Source organism: Herpailurus yagouaroundi, unplaced genomic scaffold (assembly GCF_014898765.1).
Source record: "Herpailurus yagouaroundi ecotype Mexico unplaced genomic scaffold, PumYag 29, whole genome shotgun sequence".
Classification (NCBI taxonomy): domain Eukaryota; kingdom Metazoa; phylum Chordata; class Mammalia; order Carnivora; family Felidae; genus Herpailurus; species Herpailurus yagouaroundi.
Genome location: NW_024412377.1, coordinates 86922755 through 86942336, shown reverse-complemented (window position 1 = coordinate 86942336; position 19582 = coordinate 86922755). Strand labels below are relative to the sequence as shown.

Here is a 19582-nt window from a genome sequence, read left to right as displayed (position 1 = left end):
AGAGAGAGAGAGAGAGAGAGAGAGAGAGAGAGAGAGAGAGAGAGAGAGAAAATCCCAAGCAGGCCCTGTGCTGTCATCACTGTCACTCACAAATTTTAATTCTGGGTCTGGCAGTGGGGCTTCCTCCTCACTTACCTGTCTAGTCACATCATTCATCCAACAAATGTTTAATGAGCTACTACTATGTACCCAGGATCTTTGAGAACTTGGATTTAAGCTCTGTTTTTCCATTATGAAGTGCTAAGATAATAAACACTACCTGTTATTGAGAACTGTACTACATGTTGGTGTGCAAGGGAGGAGAGATGGGGCACTAGTAGCCTAGGCAGGTCTGATGGGACTGTGGAGAGAAAAAGGGGCCCAAGTCTGGCAAACTCTTGACAAGTCTTAATTTTTTCCCTGTCTGAGATCTGGAGCCCAAACAGAAGAAGCCTCTGGCAGACAGATTTGGGCACTCTTGAGATAACATTTTACGTCTACTTCTTTGGAATTTAGCAAACTGGAGACTGCCTAAACTTGGTTTTGTTCCTTTGATAAAATTCCCTTATGTGTGCCTAAACTTAGATATCTGAACTCAGAATGTCAAATATGAGAAATAGCTTTTTCAAGGAACTGCAAAGATCTTTGGAGATTTGTAAGGCTTACTGAGTATGCAGGGCTAACTAACTTGAAGAAGGAAGAACTGTGTGACATCAGTTCTTTCCTTATAGAGTTTAAGGAAACTAATTACTTTTCACTCCGTGAAATTTAGTTACTGAAAATTGATTTGATGGAGATTACTACAGGGAAAAATACACTCCATCAGTTCTGCATTGAAGCAGAATTAGGAATTAGGCCACCTTTGTCTTCAGAACTTTCAACTTTCAACACCTCAGCAGCACCTGCCACCTCCCATGTCCACATGCCCAGGAATCTACTTCCTTTCTGTTTTCCTTAACAAAGTATGACTTGAAGCACAAAATCTCTCAATGCTGTAAATGATGGAAGACGTTTCCATCTGATTCAGTTGTATCTGTATTTTAATATAGGATTAGTCTTTTTTTTTTTACATTAAATTGTGAAGTACAGGGACGTAGGCTTTGGCAATATTTTTTTTTTAATTTTTTAGTGTTTATTTTTTGAGGGAGAGAGAGAGAGAGAGCGTGAGCATGAGCATGGTAGGGGCAGAGAGAGATGGAGACACAGAATCCAAAACGGGCTCCAGGCCCTGAACTGTCAGCACAGAGCCCAACACGGAGCTCGAACCCACAAACTGCAAGATCATGATCTGAGCCAGTCAGACGCTTAACCAACCACCCAGGCACCCCAGGCTTTGGCAATCATTTTTATATGACAGCCTTCCAGGTTCTTCGCAGAACCCTATTCTATTGTATAGTCCTGCCTGCCCTCCCTTCTTCTCTTCCAGATGTATTGAATTTCTACTACTATGTTCTAGAGCCTATTCTAGCTACTAGGTATAGAGTAGTGAATGAGAGAGACATAGAACCCCTCATGGAGCTTTTGTTCTTGTGGGTGGACAAAAACACCTAAATAAGCAAATAAGCTATTTTTTAGGGTAAATAATATAAAGAAAATAAAACAAGGTAATGGGTAAGAGTGCCTGTGGAAGTTGTCAGGGCAGATGCCTCTGAGGAAGGGATAGTCAAGCTATCCCTCAAATGAAGGATATGATAGAGATGGCAGCGATGTGAAGATCTCCGTCAACGTGTACCAGGCAGAGGGGAAAGTTGTGCCTAAGTTCTGAAGCAGGAATGATTTTGATGTGTTGGAGCCACAGAAAGAAGGTCAGTATTATAGGAGTACAGCCAAAAGAGGGAGAATGGTATAAGATGAGGCTAGAGAGGAAAGTGGGGGCAGAATCATATGGGCCTTTTAGTCCCTGTGAGGAGTTTGGATTGAAGTATGTTGAGCATCCATTGAAAACTTTCAGCATTTGGTAGCATCTACACCACCTTGTCACATACTGGTGCTAAAAAAAACCACTTCTTCTGTTTCCTGGAGTTTTATTTTTCAAGGCGAAGATCATCAGCTCTCTGGAGAAACTTTCACCATTCTGTATAATCTCTTCCTCTTGGAACATCTCTAGCACTTTCTGGGATGCTCATTTTTTGCCTGGCATCTTCTCCTATTTGGGTTCATTAAACTTTCACCCTAGAGAGTGCAAGTTCAGTGAACTTAGGGTTGTGTTTTAGGGATCATTGTTTTTCCCACAGTGTCTTCCAGTGTCTTCTGCTTCCTAAACACTCAGTAATAATTGTTAATGAATTACTTAGTTCCCTGAGGTAGCTTTGAGAAAGAGAGTGGGTGTAAGTTTTCATTTCAATCCATCACAGTGCTAAGGTGGTATCCTATGCAGAGTGAAAATGCATGTTGAATAAGTCCAGTTGTGGAGAATGTGTTTAATCATGGGACTGGGTGAAACAATGATTAAGCCAGAGTAGTTTGATAGACACTGACTTTATCAGGGTCTTCATAAACTAAAGTAACATTTAGTCACAAATAAAGCTTTTAAGCACATGACTAAAATGATAAAACTGTGGGTTGAATACAGAATATTGAATAATCTACAAGCTGTAAATTCATGGGGCATATTAATAGTGAACACATGTTTAAAACAATGTTAAGGGAACATTTTTCTAATATTACATTTTTCTGTTTCACATTATCACTGCATGGATAATTGATTCACTGTTTTGACTCTAAATTGTCTCCATGTTTCAGTTTCCTTACCCTAGGTTATAGTAAGAAGATCAGTGTCGACTCTTTCACTATACCCCATGGATTTACAGTTTCTAGACCCAGATCCACCTTTGTAGTTGAGCATCATAGGAAAGCTATTCAATCACCTTGATCATTTAGGTCGCTCTTCTCACTACCTGTTCTTACGCTTTCAAGTGCAGTATTTGCGTTCCTACACAGTTTCTGTGTCAGAACCCTTTTGCCTGAATAATCTTTGCTTTAGTGCCCAGCTGTTTGTTGACTGTTGCAGCTGTGAGATGAGATGTTCAGCAACAACCCATAACAATTCTAAATCAGTACTGCTGGATAGCAGTTTGCAACTCAAAGTAACTATTCCTATTGAGATTCGTTACAAAGGGTACCCATATGCCCTGTTTTTGGAATTAGGAGATGTAAAACCTAGTTCTCTTTCCTCCTTTAAGCTATTCAGTCAGCGTGTATTTTAATTTCTTTCGTCCATAAAATCAGCGGCGAGGTGGTGTTGGACTGCTAATTGCTAATCTTTAACCTCCTCCCTGATTTGAAACTTCTAAGAATGCTGCACGTACTTTAAAAATCTCTGGTGCAGATGGGCGTTTGCACGTGCTGATGATATGGTCTGACCTTGGGAGCTTTACTTTTAAACCCTGGGAGTAATTGCCAACCTCTGTTGGGGTTTACCACGCGTGAGATGTAGCGTTGCAATTCACACACGATCTCATTCATCGAATCCCTCTAACAACTGTTTGAGGTAGGAATTAACCCTCGTTTATAAATGAGGCAAATAATTTACCTAGATGTTGACCTTAGTCTCTGTTTATAAGTACATGTAAGTGTAGAGTGCTTAATTTTAATGTTTCATCGATTAATGCTCAAATTCTCATTTGAACATCTCAGGGGGTACTTCAGTCAAAGTTTAAATAAATATCGTCAGGAAAGGAACAGGAATCAGTAGTAAATGCGTTTTCTCCCCGGAAAGAAAACCGGGAATGGCTTACAGTGGAGTACCCAGGGCGGAGTGCCCGCCAGTCTGGGGGTGGAGGGAGTCCTTGTGCCTAAGGGGACAAACTAGAAAGTTTAGTCTAGGGGTACAACTAGAAGGCACGAACCGTGCACCCCGCTGTGCTGCACCAGCCGACTCCTGGGTTCCGGCGCGCAGGCAGGTCAGTTTAGGCGCCTCACTGCCGGAACAGACCATTAGGGATGGCCAAGGCAGGGTGTTCTCGACGCCGGAGTCCGGACCTGACTGCCCGCTGAGCAGATGAGGGCGCGCTGCCTTGGGCAGCCACCCCCGCTCCGCTGGTCAGGTGAGCGCAGCCCGGGGAGCCGCGAGTCCTATTGGAGCAGACCGAGGATGGAGGGGGAGGAGAAAGGGGGGGAAGAGAATGGAGCCATCGTCCTGACCCCACAGCGGGAGTGAGAACTAGCAGCCCCGGCGAAGCCTGGGGACGCGAGCAAGAGGCAGAACGACGGTGTGCGAAAGGGACCGGCGGCGACCGCAGGGCGCGCGCGGATGTCGGTGTCCCCAGGGCTAGGTAGGCTGTGGTTGGGGGATGGTGCTGCGAACATCCCACTGCTGGAAGGGAACGCCGCGGCACGCGCGACACGCTGGGTCGCTGCTCCCGCACCTGTTGCCGGAGGTGGAGGCGTGGGCGCGAGAGGCAGGGCGCGCACCCGGCGCCGCGCGCTGCGGCTAATCCCGCAGAGCCTCGGCGTCCGCTCTGCCCGGGCTGCGGCGGTGCAGGGAAACTGGCGTCCCTACCAGCCGCCCCTTCCCAAACTGTTTGATCTCAAAGAAGGTGAGATGTGGATGGGCAGATGGAAAAGTTTCTCTCTTTCTGCCTGTTTGAAACCCGAACCCCTCGCTTTAATTTAAAAAAAACCGCTTTGAAAGTAACAGACCGAGAACGGCGCGCCGTGATAATTAATAATCAATGGCAGTAATTAATGATGGGAACGTTGGAATAAACCTAAGGAGTCTTATGTTAAAAAATAACCACTAGGTCCCAGAACTTTCAGTGAGATATGTTGATTTCAGGGAGTTTGGAATTATCCTGGAGCCGTAGGATAATATATTTTTTAAAAAGCTTAGACTTTTTTAATGTCTTCAACTACTTTAAAATTGATTTTTTTTCTTAAAATTAAAACTAAAAAATTTTGCTAGTGTTCATGAGGGGCAAAAACTCATTTTAAGGTGCAATATTAACTTACTCGTTGTAACTCTTATTTTAAACCAGCTTTTAACATTTCATGAAATCCACAACCTTGGGAAATGTGTGTAATGTGTTTACATGTAGGCTGCAGACTCTTTTAGAAATTACTCATATCACATCTTAAGAGGGCATAATTACCAACCATTAGGATAAAGCTCAAAAAAATATACCTTAGCATTATTTGAAAATTCCTTCTGAAGTTATTACCTTAAATTACTAAAGTGCTTTTTCCTCCCCTTTGTGTGTCATTTATCAAAACAGCTAGATAGAACCAAAAAAAAAAAAAGTCACTAAAAAAAGATATTCTAGTCAAGATACACATGAACACCAACAGTTAATTTTTTGGTGAGTTACTACAGGGAGTGCCAAATACACTCTGAACTGTGATATAATACAGTCTTTTAAATATATGCAATTAGATAGGAGTCTTGGCTTGCCTTTAATTTACAGTGACTTTACATTCATCCATCCTTCTGGGCCTGATTTTTCTTTATTTACAAAATAAATGAATTAGACCTGGTGATTGAAAAGAGTTATTTCAGGCTGAACTGATGGGTCTCAAAATTATAAGTTTTTTTTTCAACATTATAACTTTTTAAAAAAGTAGCCAACATGCATATGCTAAAAATAAACGTTATTTTCATGATGAATCATGATGGCAGCCACCCCATACTGAATGTAATGTAATGTAATGAATTCTGAGAAGCCCTTTATATAGATGATTTAACACTCAGGACAACACCATAAATTAAATAGTATCATCCCAATGTACAGATAATGATACTAAGCCATGGAAAGTTTAAACTTCTTGCCAAATTTCCCCAGTTAGAGCTGGATGAAGGATCTTTCCTGAATGCTGTAAGCATCTCTGCTGTACTGCATGTGATGATTAAAAGCTGAAACCACCTATAAACATCAGCTCAGAAATAATCTTTGACTAAAATGTAAGTCCATAATGTGGTGAAGGTAAATTATGGAACAACACTGAATCTTGATATCTACAGAAATGGAAATAATGCATCAGTCAACATTTATTGTGTTTTAATAAGAGCAATTATAGTTTTATATTGTATATATCAAATATTGAATGCCAATTGCACTTATCATCAGAAAATGATAACATGAGTTGTATTTGGAACACAAATGCTTTCATGGTAATGAAAATAATGATTAGAAATAATATGGTAAGGTAAGTGTTAAAGTATTAAAGAGATCTTTCTACTTGCAGGTGCCCTTGGCCATGTTACACCCAGAGAAAAAGAGTATATACAGCTGAATGAGCTGTGGCTAAACTCTTGTGTTCATGTACCCACAATGAATGATAATAGCATGCTATATTTATTGAAAGTGCATTCCATGACAGGAATTCTAGGCCTTTAAAAAGAGAAGCTTTGTTATTTAATCATCAAATATTATTATCCTGATTTGCAGATGAAAGAACTGAGGCAGAAAGATCTGTGACCTGGGAGGACCCGCAAAGAAAATACATTGTCCTTAGATTAGGTGTATGGTCCTTTAATGGTAAGGTAGTCATGGGCTGTGAATACACCATTGCAATCCTTAAGCACTGGGAGGAAATTTGGAGCCAAACTGGATCAACGCCTTTATTTTATGTTTGGGGAAATTGAAATGTAGAAAAGTTGAGAGACTTAAAGTCACATCTTCTCTTTTCCCATTTATGACCTTAGACACCTGGATATTCCCATAAACTGATAAGTGAGAAGCATGATAAATAAGTACATAACTTAGTCATTATGTGTTTGATTTATTGACAGGAAACCAAATACTGCCTCATGCTTTGTGTGTGTGTGTGTGTGTGTGTGTGTGTGTGTGTGTGTGTGTGTGTGTGTATCTGTTCCACTGGTTTAATATTTCTGTCCTACTGAAAATTTCAAGTTTTCCCAATTAGGGTAGTAAATCTTTGAGGCCAGTGACTATATTATATATTTTTCTAGTATCTCTTAGAGTTTAGCCAAGTGGTTAATATGTTGAATTTCTTATAGGCTTTGTTACCTATTTACCTGTGATAGCTCATTGTCTTATACACCGCGTCCAGAAATCTGTGCAGTACAAGCAGTGTGCTGTTATTACTTTTACTTCACATAGAGGGCAACCAGATAATTTACAGATGCTTTTAAAACATATTGAGCTCCTTAGATGATAATTGCTTAATTTGATCATAAAATGTGGTGTGTTACCACAGAGAGGTTTGGATGGGCATTTCCTTGATTTTGTGGGAAAAGTCAAACAGCTTAGTATTACATGCAGTTGAGTGTATCTCTCTCTCTCTCTCTTTGACTTGGAAATAATGTCTTTTTTCTGATTGTAAAGATAATAGAGAATCATGTAGGAGATTCAAACAGTACAGAAAAAAGAAAAATCACCCAGAACTCCACCGTCCGAGGATTTTGGTGAACATCCAGCCAGAAAGCTGTTTTTTTCCCCCATAACTCCTGTTGAATTATTTATTGGAACTGTTTACGATTTAAAGCTCTACTTAGGCCTAGTGCTCTACCACCCCCGGGCAGCTCAGACTTTAAGTAAAGATACTTATTGAGAAGTGATAAAAAGACTGTCTCATTCAGAATGAAGTAGTACAGAAAGTTGTTTTCTCCATGCATGCATGCCTGTTTTTCTCCCTTCACAAAGCAGGACTCAGAGGACAGGAGGCATCTTTGCATGTATGGAGGGTTCCCCAATGTGTCAGGATGTCAGGCCACACAAGAGGCCACAGCAACCGAGCTCTGTTGCCCTGAAAGAGGTGTGGTAGAGGAGGAGAAGGGTGGAGCTGGGACACAGGAGGCTGGGGTAATACAAAAGCTATGTTTTCTGATTCCACTGTGACACATTATACACTTTAAAATGTACCAGACCAAGTCCCTCCCCCAGCTGCTGGGCAGGTGGTCATGGGGCCCTTTCTGATGCAGTCAGGCGTAAGGCTGGCTATACCTCAGAATGAGGGCAGGATGCTGATAGGACATTTCTCATTCATTTATTCAGCATTCTGAAAAACCTGAATAGACTCTTTTTCATATAAAGGGGGAAAACTGACTGTTGGAATAATTCTCCATAAATGAGTTTTGAACTAATACAAAATTATTAGGTATAAAGGGAGACTGGGGGTCTCTTTGAGTTTTGCTATGATAGCTACTTTTATATGCATTTGAGTATAATTACATTAAGAATACTCACGTTTTAAAGATTATATTATTTGATGACTTTAATTTATATGTTTATTTTTTATTCAAAATTCCTTTTCCCTGGGCACATTTTCTTGATTTGTGCTATATATTTGAACATCGAACTCTTTCATGCCTTACTTTATTAGGGGCTTAACATGGCTTAAATCCAGCCATCTGTTCTCATCTTGGCACATCAGCACATTGGAGATGCTGGTAGGGGCTAAATAAATTTCCCACATTTTAAAGGTTAGGGAAAGAACTACCTTTATGAATAGATTTCAAATGATTCTCAGCAAGACAATAGTGCAGAAGTGGAGTAAAAATGCATTTCATTCTCTGAAGCACAAGGTCCCCTGTCTGTCTTTAGTTTTGCTGAAAGGCAATTAGCATTTCAACTAGCCAATTTGGTTACATGCAATGAAGTACTTGGGTTTATAATTTGCTGCTCTCTCTGTCTGAGGCATTTGAGCTCCAGCTCTTATGTAATCCTCTCCAAGTAGCCTTCTCTCCAGCATAGTTATTGTTGCTGGTCGTAAGTAACTAATCAACAGAGTTTTCCTTGCCTTCAACTGTGGGGTGCCATAAGGCAAGGAAAATGAAATGCCAAGCTAATAAGGGGATGATTGTAATTATTAAATAATCATTATTGAAACGTGGCACAGGTTGAAAGATACAGAATAGCTTCAAATGGAATGGCTTCAAAATACAACTTCAAAAAAAGGCATTATGTGGCACTCCTAATAGTTTATTTCTGCATGCAGTAGGCCTGGTGAACAGAGGGTATCCATATTATATAGAGGGAATTAAGGGAGATGACTCAAAATTAACAGAGAAGAAGCAATTCTTTTTTAAAAAATATAATTTATTGTCAAGTTACCTAACATACGGTGTATACAGTGTGCTCTTGGCTTCAGGAAGAAGAATCAGTTCTTAATTGTTAATATTGACTTTGCTGTCTCTCTGTAAGAAAGAATTCTGTGGGGAATAGGCGTAAAAGAAAAGATTTTTTTTTTTAGTATTGTAACATGTGATCAAGTGCTCTGAAGTATATTGTGGAAATAATTCAGGGGTTTGTATTTGTGTGCTAACCGAAGGTAAGATTTTGTTAGCTTCTTTAGTCATGAATTCTGATAATTAGGTAATATTAATATACTTCCTGTGTAAACTCATATTCTTCAGAAGGAACCACTCTGTGTTTTGATAATCCTTTTGTTAGGATAATTGGAAGGATATTATCCTTTAATCCATGTCATAGGGCAGTAATTCAGTTTAGCTCATCTTTTTATGCAGTGCTGTTTTTGCAGAGTTGTACTTATGTAAATATTGGGAAATAAAGTAATACATGTTTCATTTTTCAAATAACATTTCATTGAAAGGAGTCATAATAGAAATGTTTTAGATATAAGCCTGGCAAATGATCAATATAATTTTAAGAATGTATATGAAAGAATTACATTATCTTTTATATCTCCAACCTGTGTTATAGAGAGAAAGCCCTATCTATAGCTATAATTAGAGTCATTTGTATAATATTCAACTAAATTCAGCAGTGTTGGTGAGCACAGATGAAATAAAGAAGGCTCATCTGTCCTCTGGCAGACTAGTCGGCTAGGGATGGGAAATGTTGTGGAAAAAGTTGGACTTGATCTGGATGTTGCAGAGTGGTGGGGAGAAGGGAGTGGAGAGTAGAGAGAAGAGCCCAGGGAATAGCTTGGGTCAGAGGTGCAGAGGGAGAGTGATCCAGGTGTCTTGTCCTAGATACACATTAGATCAATTTGAGTACATAGGTTGAAAGGAGAGAAAGAGATGGCTGGAAATGCAGGGTTGGTAGATTTTTTTAAACATTGAGATATAATTCACTCATCAAAAAAATCCCCAGCTTTTAAAGTGGGTAATTCAGTGGTATTTAATATATTTACAGAGTTGTGCAGCTGTCACCACCATCTTTCCAGAACATTTTCATCACCTCAAAAAGAAATTCTGTATCTAGTAGCTTTCACTCCCCATCCTCTCCTACCCCCAAGTCCCTGGCAAGCAATCTAATGTCTGTGTCTCTACAGTTGTGCCTGTTCTGGGCATTTCGTATAACTGGAATCTTATGGTATGTAGCCTTTTGTGTCTCCCTTCTTTCACTTACCATAATGTTTTCAAAGTTTACCGTGCTTGTATCACTACTTCATTCTTTCTTTAAATGTTTATTCATTTATTTATTTTGGAGAGAGAGAGGAAGGGAGGGAGGGAGAGAGACAGAGAGAAAATGAACAAGCGGGGGAGGGGCAGAGAGAGAGGGAGACAGAGAATTTGAAGCAGGCTCCACGCTCTGAGCTGTTAGCTCAGAGCCCGACGTGGGGCTTGAACTCACGCACAATGAGATCACAACCTGAGCCGAAGTTGGACGCTTAACCAGCTGAGCCACCCAGGCACCCCGTTATGGCTAATATTCCTTTGTATGTATATATAAATATAATGCCTTTATCCTTTCATCAGTTGATGGACATTGGGTTGTTTCTATTTTGACTATTGTATGACAGACATTTGTATATAAATGTTTGTGTGAATGTATATTTTCAGTTCTCTTGAATCTAGGAGTGGAATTATTGGGTCAGTTGGGACAGTGGATAAAATAGCCAGTGTGCATTCAGAAGTCACTTTTCCCTTTTCTTTTTATACATGCTTTTAAGCTCAGGGTCACATTATGGGGCACATGTGTGAAGTATGGCTTAAAGGTTTGTAACTAGGAACTCTCCTTGCATAGACCCCTGCCACTTAACTAAGACATTTAAGACATGACCAAATGGTGAGAAAATAAAGTAAAGGAACAACTTGCAGCCAGTGACTTCTCCCTTACCACTGGCTGTAGTTTTTCCTATGAAAGAAGTGTGGTCCAGGTTGGCATTATGATTAACCTGTCTAGGATATACTAAAGTCAGAAATATGACTGGATATTGTCTGATACACACTGAATTCAATTCTCTGATGACTTCAATTCTCTGATGACTTCTGTGTTTTCGGTAGGAACTCATCTAAATGATACTGGTTGAACAACCAAAATGAGAAAAAAAAATTTTTTCTTCTAAGCCAGTTTAATGAAAGTTTAAAATGTTATTTCATTAATGAAGGTAATTCAATAAATCCCTTGATTGAGAATTGGGCTTTAAGTAAATAAAAGACAAGTCCAATTCACTAATGTTAGTTTGTCAGATAATCAATAATTCTCGTATGTGTGTGTGCATTTATACATTTATCTGAATCTTTAGTTTCCTGAAAGGTCTGATGTACTTTATAAAATGAACAAATTGAAACAAATAAATTTGATTAAGTTTGTCTAATTTTGGTGGAGGCAAAATATTTTAAGCTTTTTTCTTAAAATTTTTTTAATGTTTATTTATTTTTGAGAGACAGACAGAGTGTGAGTGGGGGAGGAGCAGAGAGAGAGGGAGACAAAATATCCAAAGCAGGCTTCAGGCTCTGAGCTGTCAGCACAGAGCCGAATGCGGGGCTTGAACTCACCAACTGCGAGATCATGACCTGAGCTGAAGTCGGACACTTAGCCACTGAGCCACACAGGCAACCCTACATTTTAAACGTTTTTGAAAAGAAAAAAAACTATACTTGCGTTAGTACCTTATGGATTGCAGCATAGGCTCACATGAATTAATTCATGAAATCCTAATAACCATGTGGTTGTAAGTTATTAACTGTTTTACTTTTTGGATGAAATGAAGATTCATAATAGTCAACAAAATTAATTAAAAACAGCAACAAACTCAGATCTTCAATTTAATGCCCAAAACTTGTCCAGTCATTAATAATCACAGCAATGATCATAATCTAATATTTTTTGATGTTTCACAAAAACATTTCTATTAATTTTAAAATGAATTAACTCCTTATCTTAGATTTCCTAATATAAATAAATCTGTTTCATCAGGTAGGATGGCATTGAAAACCTCACACTAATAAAAATATTTCTAAACCTCAACCAGGAGGACTTCACTTCTTTTGAACATTTGTTACCAAAATTATAAATAATTCGAGGTAGTCCTTAAATACCCTTGCAAAGCAATTTGATCCTGAGTGGCCGTTTTACATAGCATTTAAGTACATTTCTTGGAGAAAGTCAGCAAACTTAGGAAATTGTTCCTGTTTTTAGGTGACTAGAATGACTTAGCTTTTATAAGTTAGTTCTATACCTACTATTTGAGACCTTGAAATAATATAGTTAATAGAATTTCCAGAAGCTGTTTTAGCTTAGGGGATTTTACTTCATCTTTTTTTTTAATTTCTCCCTAATATTCATGAGTGATACTGTATTGGGGGTTGTTCATTCATTCACTCATTCATTCAGCGTTTACTGAAGCACTCTGCCATGAACTTGGAACACACACTGAGTTGGTGATTTCTCCTTTTACATTTTATTGTAGCTACTGAGCTCAAAATTCAGATTTTATAGTAATTTTTCACATTTTAAAATCGCAGTGATTTCACTGGCACCATGTATAGAACTCTTAACCCTACTCTTTTAGGGAGCTAACACCTCCCCTCTCCCTCCCCAGCTCATATCTTTCAACACAGGAGATGAATGTAACCATGGAGAGAATTAGGGCTGCATACTGCCTTCTTTCATTGCTTCTGCTCTTACTAGAGTATTGATTGTGTCAGCCACAAATAAAATCTACACCGGCACCTAATTACCTTGCAAATGGAAGATCACTGTGAGTGTGAAATTGTGCATAATATGACCATTCTTATTACATCATTAAGCGTTAGGTATAGGGCTGGTCTGTTCACTAGACTGTGCTGGTGAGTAGGCGGTGCTGCCAATAGGCTAGGTTTGATTATAGAGAGAAGAGAATAAAGATGTGCACTTGTCATTTAATAGCATGTTTCTATGATAGGAAGTATAGATAGTGTGACTTTTAAAATGATCTTTTCTATATGACTATGAGCAAGATTCCTTTCTTAATAGAGAATATTAACATGGTATGTAGTTAAAAGCATGGGATCTAGACCTTGAGAGCTTAGGTTTGTATCCTGGCTTTGGATATCTGAGGTCTAATCTTGACAAATAGATTTAGCCTGTATGTCAGGTTCCTCATCAGAAAATGAGCATAATAATAGTACCTCTCTTACGTTTTTAATGGTTGCTGTGAGGATGAAAGAAGTTAACACATGTGAAGGAATTAGAATAGCCTAGCTTTTAGCTGCTATTAGCTAATATTGTCACACATGGAATCCAAATTTTTGATGATGAGGCTACATAAAGGATACCTTCTTCCTTTGCTCCTTATGTCTCCTGTAGACTTCTGAAGAGGGTTTAAATTTACCTTGAAGCTACCAGAGAGAGCTCAGGCTTCAGCCCCTAACATTTGTTTTTCTTTCTTACTTTTGTAGACTTCTTTGGGATCCTTAGCACATTAATATTACAGCTGTTTTATTTTCTAATATAAGCACTTCCTTAGGGAAGTCCTCCCTCAACCCTCCAAATAGGTTTTACATCATTCAGGTTCCTGTTTCTGTAGTAATTGCTGCTTTGACCCATGAGTTTTTCTAGGGCTTTAAAAACAAATTTCCAAGTGATGCTGCTTTAGTTTTGTTTTTTGGTGTTGTTGATTCATAAATGAATTTTATTTTATTCAGGACACAAATGCTAGATGCTATCCAGTGTTGGAATTTGTTGTCAGGTTTTATAAACCTTTCTTGTTTCCTCAAAACAACATTGTCTTCTCTGATTGTTGGGTTATATTCTGTATGCCCATCACATAGATTAAGCTTAATAACTGTGTTGTTCAGACCCTCCATATCCTTCCTAATTTTTATGTGCTTGATATATTAACTACAGAAAAAGAGAGAGAGAATATTAAAATCCCTCACTTTGATGTTGTAGCGGTTTTTTTTTTACATATTTTGAAGCTCTGTTTTAGCTTATCTCCTGGTAGCAGGAGATTTGACATGTGACATTTGACATTTTGTTATTTTATAGTGACTGTCTTTATATGCTTTTTGCCTTCCAGTCTGTTTTGTCTCTAACAGACAACAGTAACATTTCAGGAGGATTTGCCTGTTTTCTCATGAACTTCAGAAAGAAGGAAATGAGTCCAGAAGGGTCTAAGATGGGAGGAATGTTGACTGAAGTTGAGAGTAAACGTTTCGATAAACAAACAATATTAATGATTAAAACCTGTAATTCTAATGTTATACATTAAGAGTCAAGCAAAATAAGGTACAGCTTATGTTATAAAATTAGCATGTTAGTGGGGTTTGTGTGACAGATGACCGGTTTTAAGTATTCTAAGATACTTACATTGTTCTATAGGTGAAGATACTTAATTTTAAACTTTTCTAAGCTTACAGGACAAAAATGAAATCTTTTAAAGAACAAACACATCAATCCACAAGCACAGCGAAGGGAAACAAAAGAAGACAAAATAAAACTGAGTAAGAGCAGGGCAAAAAGTACAAATAAAATAGCAGAAAAAGATCTAAATGTAAAACTATAAGTGAATATAAATTAAACTCTTAAGTAAGAGCACAGAGATTATCAGAGAAGACCAAAAATGATAGAAGTCAATTACGTGTTATTTATAAGGAATATGCATTAGGCAAAAGAACATAGAAAGGTTGAAAGCAAGAGAATGCAGAGGGGATAACAGCCTCTAACAATTTGGTATTTAATTTTGTACACTGTGATTTGAAAGGAGCCATACATTCTGTATGCTGCAGCTGCAACTAATGACTCTAAAACTTAATAGCTTAAAATAACTATTTATTTTGCTCCTAAGTCTACAACTTGGGTAGGGTTTTGTTGGCACAGTTATCTCTTTTTGATTACAGCCATTCTAATAGAAGGAAAGTGGTATTTTATTGTGGTTTTGATTTGCATTTTTCTGATGACTAATCATGTTGCATACCTTTTCCTGTACCTTTTGAGCCATTGGTATGTATTCTTCTTCAAAATGTCTATTCAGTTTCTCTGCCCATTTTTAAATCAGATTGTTTGTCTTTTGATATTGAGTTGTAGGGACTCTTTATATATTTTGGATATTAACTCCTTATCAGTATAGAATATGCAAATAGTTTCTCTCATTCTGCAGGCTGCCTTTTCATTATGTTGATGGTTTCCTTGGTGTTGCAGAAGTTTTTTAGTTTGATGTAGTTTCTCTTGCTTGTTTTTGCTTTTGTTGCTTTTGTTTTTGGTTTCAAATTCAAGAAATCATTGCCAAGACTGATGACAAGGACCCTACCCCCTATATTTTCTACTAGGAGTTTTATGGTTTCAGGTCTTATGTTCAAGTCCTTGATTCATTTTGAATTGTTTTTATGTGCTTGTTTCATCCACAAATGATTATTTAAAAAATTTTTTTTTATTAGGAGTTGGAAACATGTGCTTTTTTAATTCAGTTTTCCTTGCCACATTAGCTGGAATTCTTAAGGAGGAACTTTTCCTTAAGAGCTAGGCTATTTGGTTACCCTGAAAAGGAGTTTACCCAGGATAGACAGGATAAATATTTAATTGTTCCCTTTTAAATGTTAATTTCAGAGTAAGCCATTGATGCTCTAGTTACTTTCAGTGGTAACCAGTGAAATTTACTTATTTATTTAATTAATTTATTTTAGTATCCTTATGAACATAAAGATTTATATATTGAGTATGTTTCAAAGAGTTGCAATCGTTACCTTCTAGATTCACAAAACTTTTAATCTTTGGCAAATGGGAACCCTTTCATGTTCCTCTGTCCCATTGGTGTGACCTCATTAATCTTTAATAACTTCCTTACTCCAAGATGTTCAGGTTCATTTCACATATTTCTGTCCCCAGACATCAGTTATTCCTATAAGAAACCCTGGTTTTACTGGGGAATGGTGTTTAGAGACAAAAATCTGAGTACCAGTGATGCATTGTTACTGAGTTGTCATTACTTCTAAGCCTTTTTTTTTTTTATTACCTTTTTTTAATGTTTATTATTTCTGAGAGAGAGTGCACATGGGGGGGGGGCAGAGAGAGAGAGGGAGACACAGAATCTGAAGCAGGTTTCAGGCTCTGAGCTGTCACCACAGAGTCCGATGTGGGGCTTGAACTTGTGAACCGCGAGATGATGACCTGAGCCGGTCAGGCTCTTAACTGACTGAACCACCCAGGCGCCCCACTCTAAGCCTTTTTGATAGAGTCAGGATATGCATATTTCACAAAGAAAAAAAGTTATGAAGTAATATTGGTATGTCGAATTTAAGTTTAACCTTACAGATACTTTACACAATTTCTTTGGTTTTATTGGCATTTGTCTTTTGTGTTATGTAATTACTTATTCTTTTATCCTGTAAACATGTATACTTTCAAAAGATATATTCCACAACATATAAAATGTGGCTCCAAAATGTATAATATATAATATAAAAATATAATTTAAACATAATAATACTGATTTGTCACTGACAGTAAGAATATTGGATGAAATACAAGCTTTCTTTGCAGCTGCATTTGTCCTTAGTATTTATTTTACTACGGTCAGATAGTCAAAATACTATGTTCTAGAGTCACTAGAAATAATTTTTTTGTCTGTGTGGTTATTATCATTACTTGATATATAGTTGCTTTATTTCAGTTTGTCCATATAGAGTTATTTTTGCAAAAGAAACATTGGCAACATAAATCAAGGGCTAGTAAAAATGGTTGTCTATAGAAGAGAGGAAAGGAATAGGTGGATGGAAGTGAGAACTATCCGAATAAACCTTGTTATATAGGCTTAAGTTTGGATTTATGTACATGTGTTACATATTCTGAAAGAGAATTAGGTTAAAAAATGATCAACACCAGGATATGTCAAACAGTCTGTTGGATATGTCTGGAATTTAGGGAAGAAGTTTGGCTGGGGATGTAAATTTAGAAGATTATGTTTAAAGCAGTGAGGTGGATGAGATCACAGTAAAAGTTAGTGGAGAAGAGGTCTGGGTCTGAGAACTAGAATAGTTTATCATGCAGAGGTCAGGAAGAAGACAAGGATCCAGGAAAGAGGCTGAAGGTTATCTAGTGAGTGAGAAGGAAAACCCAGACGAATGTGACATCAGTAAGCCTTATTTCTTCTGACTTAAGAAGAAGGAAGTGGAGGCACCTGGGTGTTTCAGTCATTTGGGGCGTCTGACTCTTGATCTTAGCACGGGTCTTGATTTCAGGGTTTTGTGTTCCAGCCCCTTAGTGGGCTTCACCCTGGGCATGAAGCCTATTTAAAAAGAAAAATTAAAATGAAGAAAAAAGAAGTGACTATCTGCCCTTTCAGTTACTTTTTAAAATACTTACTTATTTTGAAAGAGAGAGAGAGAGAGAGAGAGAATGCATGCTCACAAGAAGGGGAGGGGCAAAGAGATTGGGAGAGAGAATCCTAAGCAGGCTCCACACTGTCAGTGCTGCGCCCATACAGGGCTTGATCTCATGAGTTGGATGCTTAATTGACTCATCCACCCAGGCACCCTTTAGTCACTTTTCCTCTTACCATCCTTTTAGTTTATCCTAAGCCCCAGGTGAATATTTAAAGTTATAGAAAGCAACTGGAGTTAGGGAAATGGGAAATATTTAGAGTGGGAGTGTGATCTGATAATGGGAAAGCAAGTCCAAGTTAGAAGAGACTTTAAGTAAGCCAGTTCTTATAAAATTTTCACTCTTAGTCTACCAACCTTCAGATACCTTCAACCCTCGCAGTTGGTGTTGTTAAACTTAAGTGAAATTCTGGATTTAAAATAAGATCGAGTTAAAGTTGGAGGAATAAAAATAAACAAAAAAATTATCTTGCATGAATTGTAATAAAATACAGAGGAAAATGATATAGATCTCTCTTTTTTTTTTAAAGCCAGTTGATTAGCTGAAATTTTATGATTGAATGAAGTCACACTTACTGTGATAGAAGTAAGGACAGAGTGGGTGGTATAACTTCAAAGTATTTTGTTCCCTGAACACATTCATCAAAGGCAAACTAATGAAAGAAGAAAGTCTGAGGGAGTCATTACATATTTAGAAAAAAACTGTCTTATTTCAGTTTATGACACCAGATCTCCTAAGGCAGAGTTAAGAGATGAAAGATAGCGTAGTTGATGCACACAATGAATTCTATTAAAAGCTTCCTTTTCACTTGTGAATTTTCTTCAAAGCTAAGTTTTAGGTATGAGGAATTTCATAGAAGGATGTAGGATCCATGTGTATGGGGAGGACTGTGTTCTGTCCTCGAGGAATGCATTGCAGCTGAAAAAGAAATTGAGGAATGGAAGATGAAGAAAACAGTTTAGGAAAAGTAAAAGATGATGAGAGATTTTTTTTGTATTATTTTGATTAAATAATATTTCTGCTTTTTTTATTTTATGCAAACAATTGGGTACTAAATATATCTAGAAGTTCCCAGTTTTGATAATGGATTGAGAATACATTCATACAATTCTGATTCTAAGAATGTAATCCTTAGGTTCTGATTAAGCTCTGAGGACTTATATCCATAATTTTAGTTTTGGGATTTAGTTTCAGAGTTCGAATTCTTCATATTTTGCTTTTGAAAAAACAGTATCAGGAGTGACTATAGTATAACATATTCAGTGAAGTGACTATGGAAAACATGGAAGGTGTAAAGAAACAGCAAAAACTACCTGAAACTTATTTACCTAAGGATGACCACTGTTCTTCCTGCATTTTCTAAGTGTATATTCACTTGTACACTTAAATATTTTAGTATTTACTTTTTGTGTGTTTTATTTTAGATTAACATATTGCATCATAAAATTCATTTAAAATATAACCTATGATATTTCATAATATGTTTTTCATTATGTTAAGTAATTATGTAATAAAAATTAAAGTGATGCATTATGTTTGATTTGGGAGATTAATGTATATTAAAATGTCAGGATCCTGAACAGAAATGTTCAGGGGTGCCTGGGTGTCTCATTCGGTTAAGCATCTGACTCTTGATTTCAGCTCAGGTCATGATCTCACAGTTGTGAGATAAGGCCTCATGCCTTAGGCATGGAGCCTGCTTAGGATTCTCTTTCTACTTCTGCCCCTCTTGCCTGCTTGCTCTCTCTCTCTCTCAAAAAAGTTTTTCTTAAATTACAAAAAAGAAATGTTCAAGTTATCTATTTCTGCATAAATCAACTACCCCAACATTTAGTAGCTGAAATTAATTTATGTTGATTTCATATAGCTCTGGGGTTTGAAGGGCTTAGCTGGACTCTTCTTCCTTGGGGCCAACCATAGAATTATAACCAATGAGTTGCTGAGGGTGAAATCATCTGATGCTTAATCAGTCCCATGTGTGGGTTGTGATGTCATGTCTATACATGACATATATGGGCAGTTGTCCAAGTATCTCTTTCTATGCAAGTCCTCCAAGTGGCTAGCTTGGACTTCCTCAAGGTATGGTAGTCTTACGTGGTAGATATCCTACATTGTGGTTGGCTTCTTCTAAGACAAGCATTGCTGGAGCAAGTTGC

The 19582-nt window shown here is 37.7% G+C and overlaps 1 protein-coding gene across 7 annotated transcripts in view; it reads left to right on the top strand.

The window, feature by feature from the left end:
* Positions 1 to 19582, top strand: part of ADGRV1 (adhesion G protein-coupled receptor V1) — a 607523-nt gene that overhangs the window by 24739 nt on the left and 563202 nt on the right. For 5 of the 7 annotated variants that reach the window (XM_040448763.1, XM_040448752.1, XM_040448727.1 and 2 more), the window contains exon 1: positions 4106 to 4253. The exons of 1 other annotated variant lie outside the window; for it this stretch is intronic. In XM_040448763.1, the coding sequence (XP_040304697.1) occupies positions 4232 to 4253 (22 nt within the window). In that variant the 5' untranslated portion in view covers positions 4106 to 4231. Of the gene's footprint in view, positions 1 to 4105; positions 4254 to 4432; positions 4518 to 19582 lie in introns of those variants that run through there. One more of the 7 variants, XM_040448738.1, reaches the window with a different exon arrangement.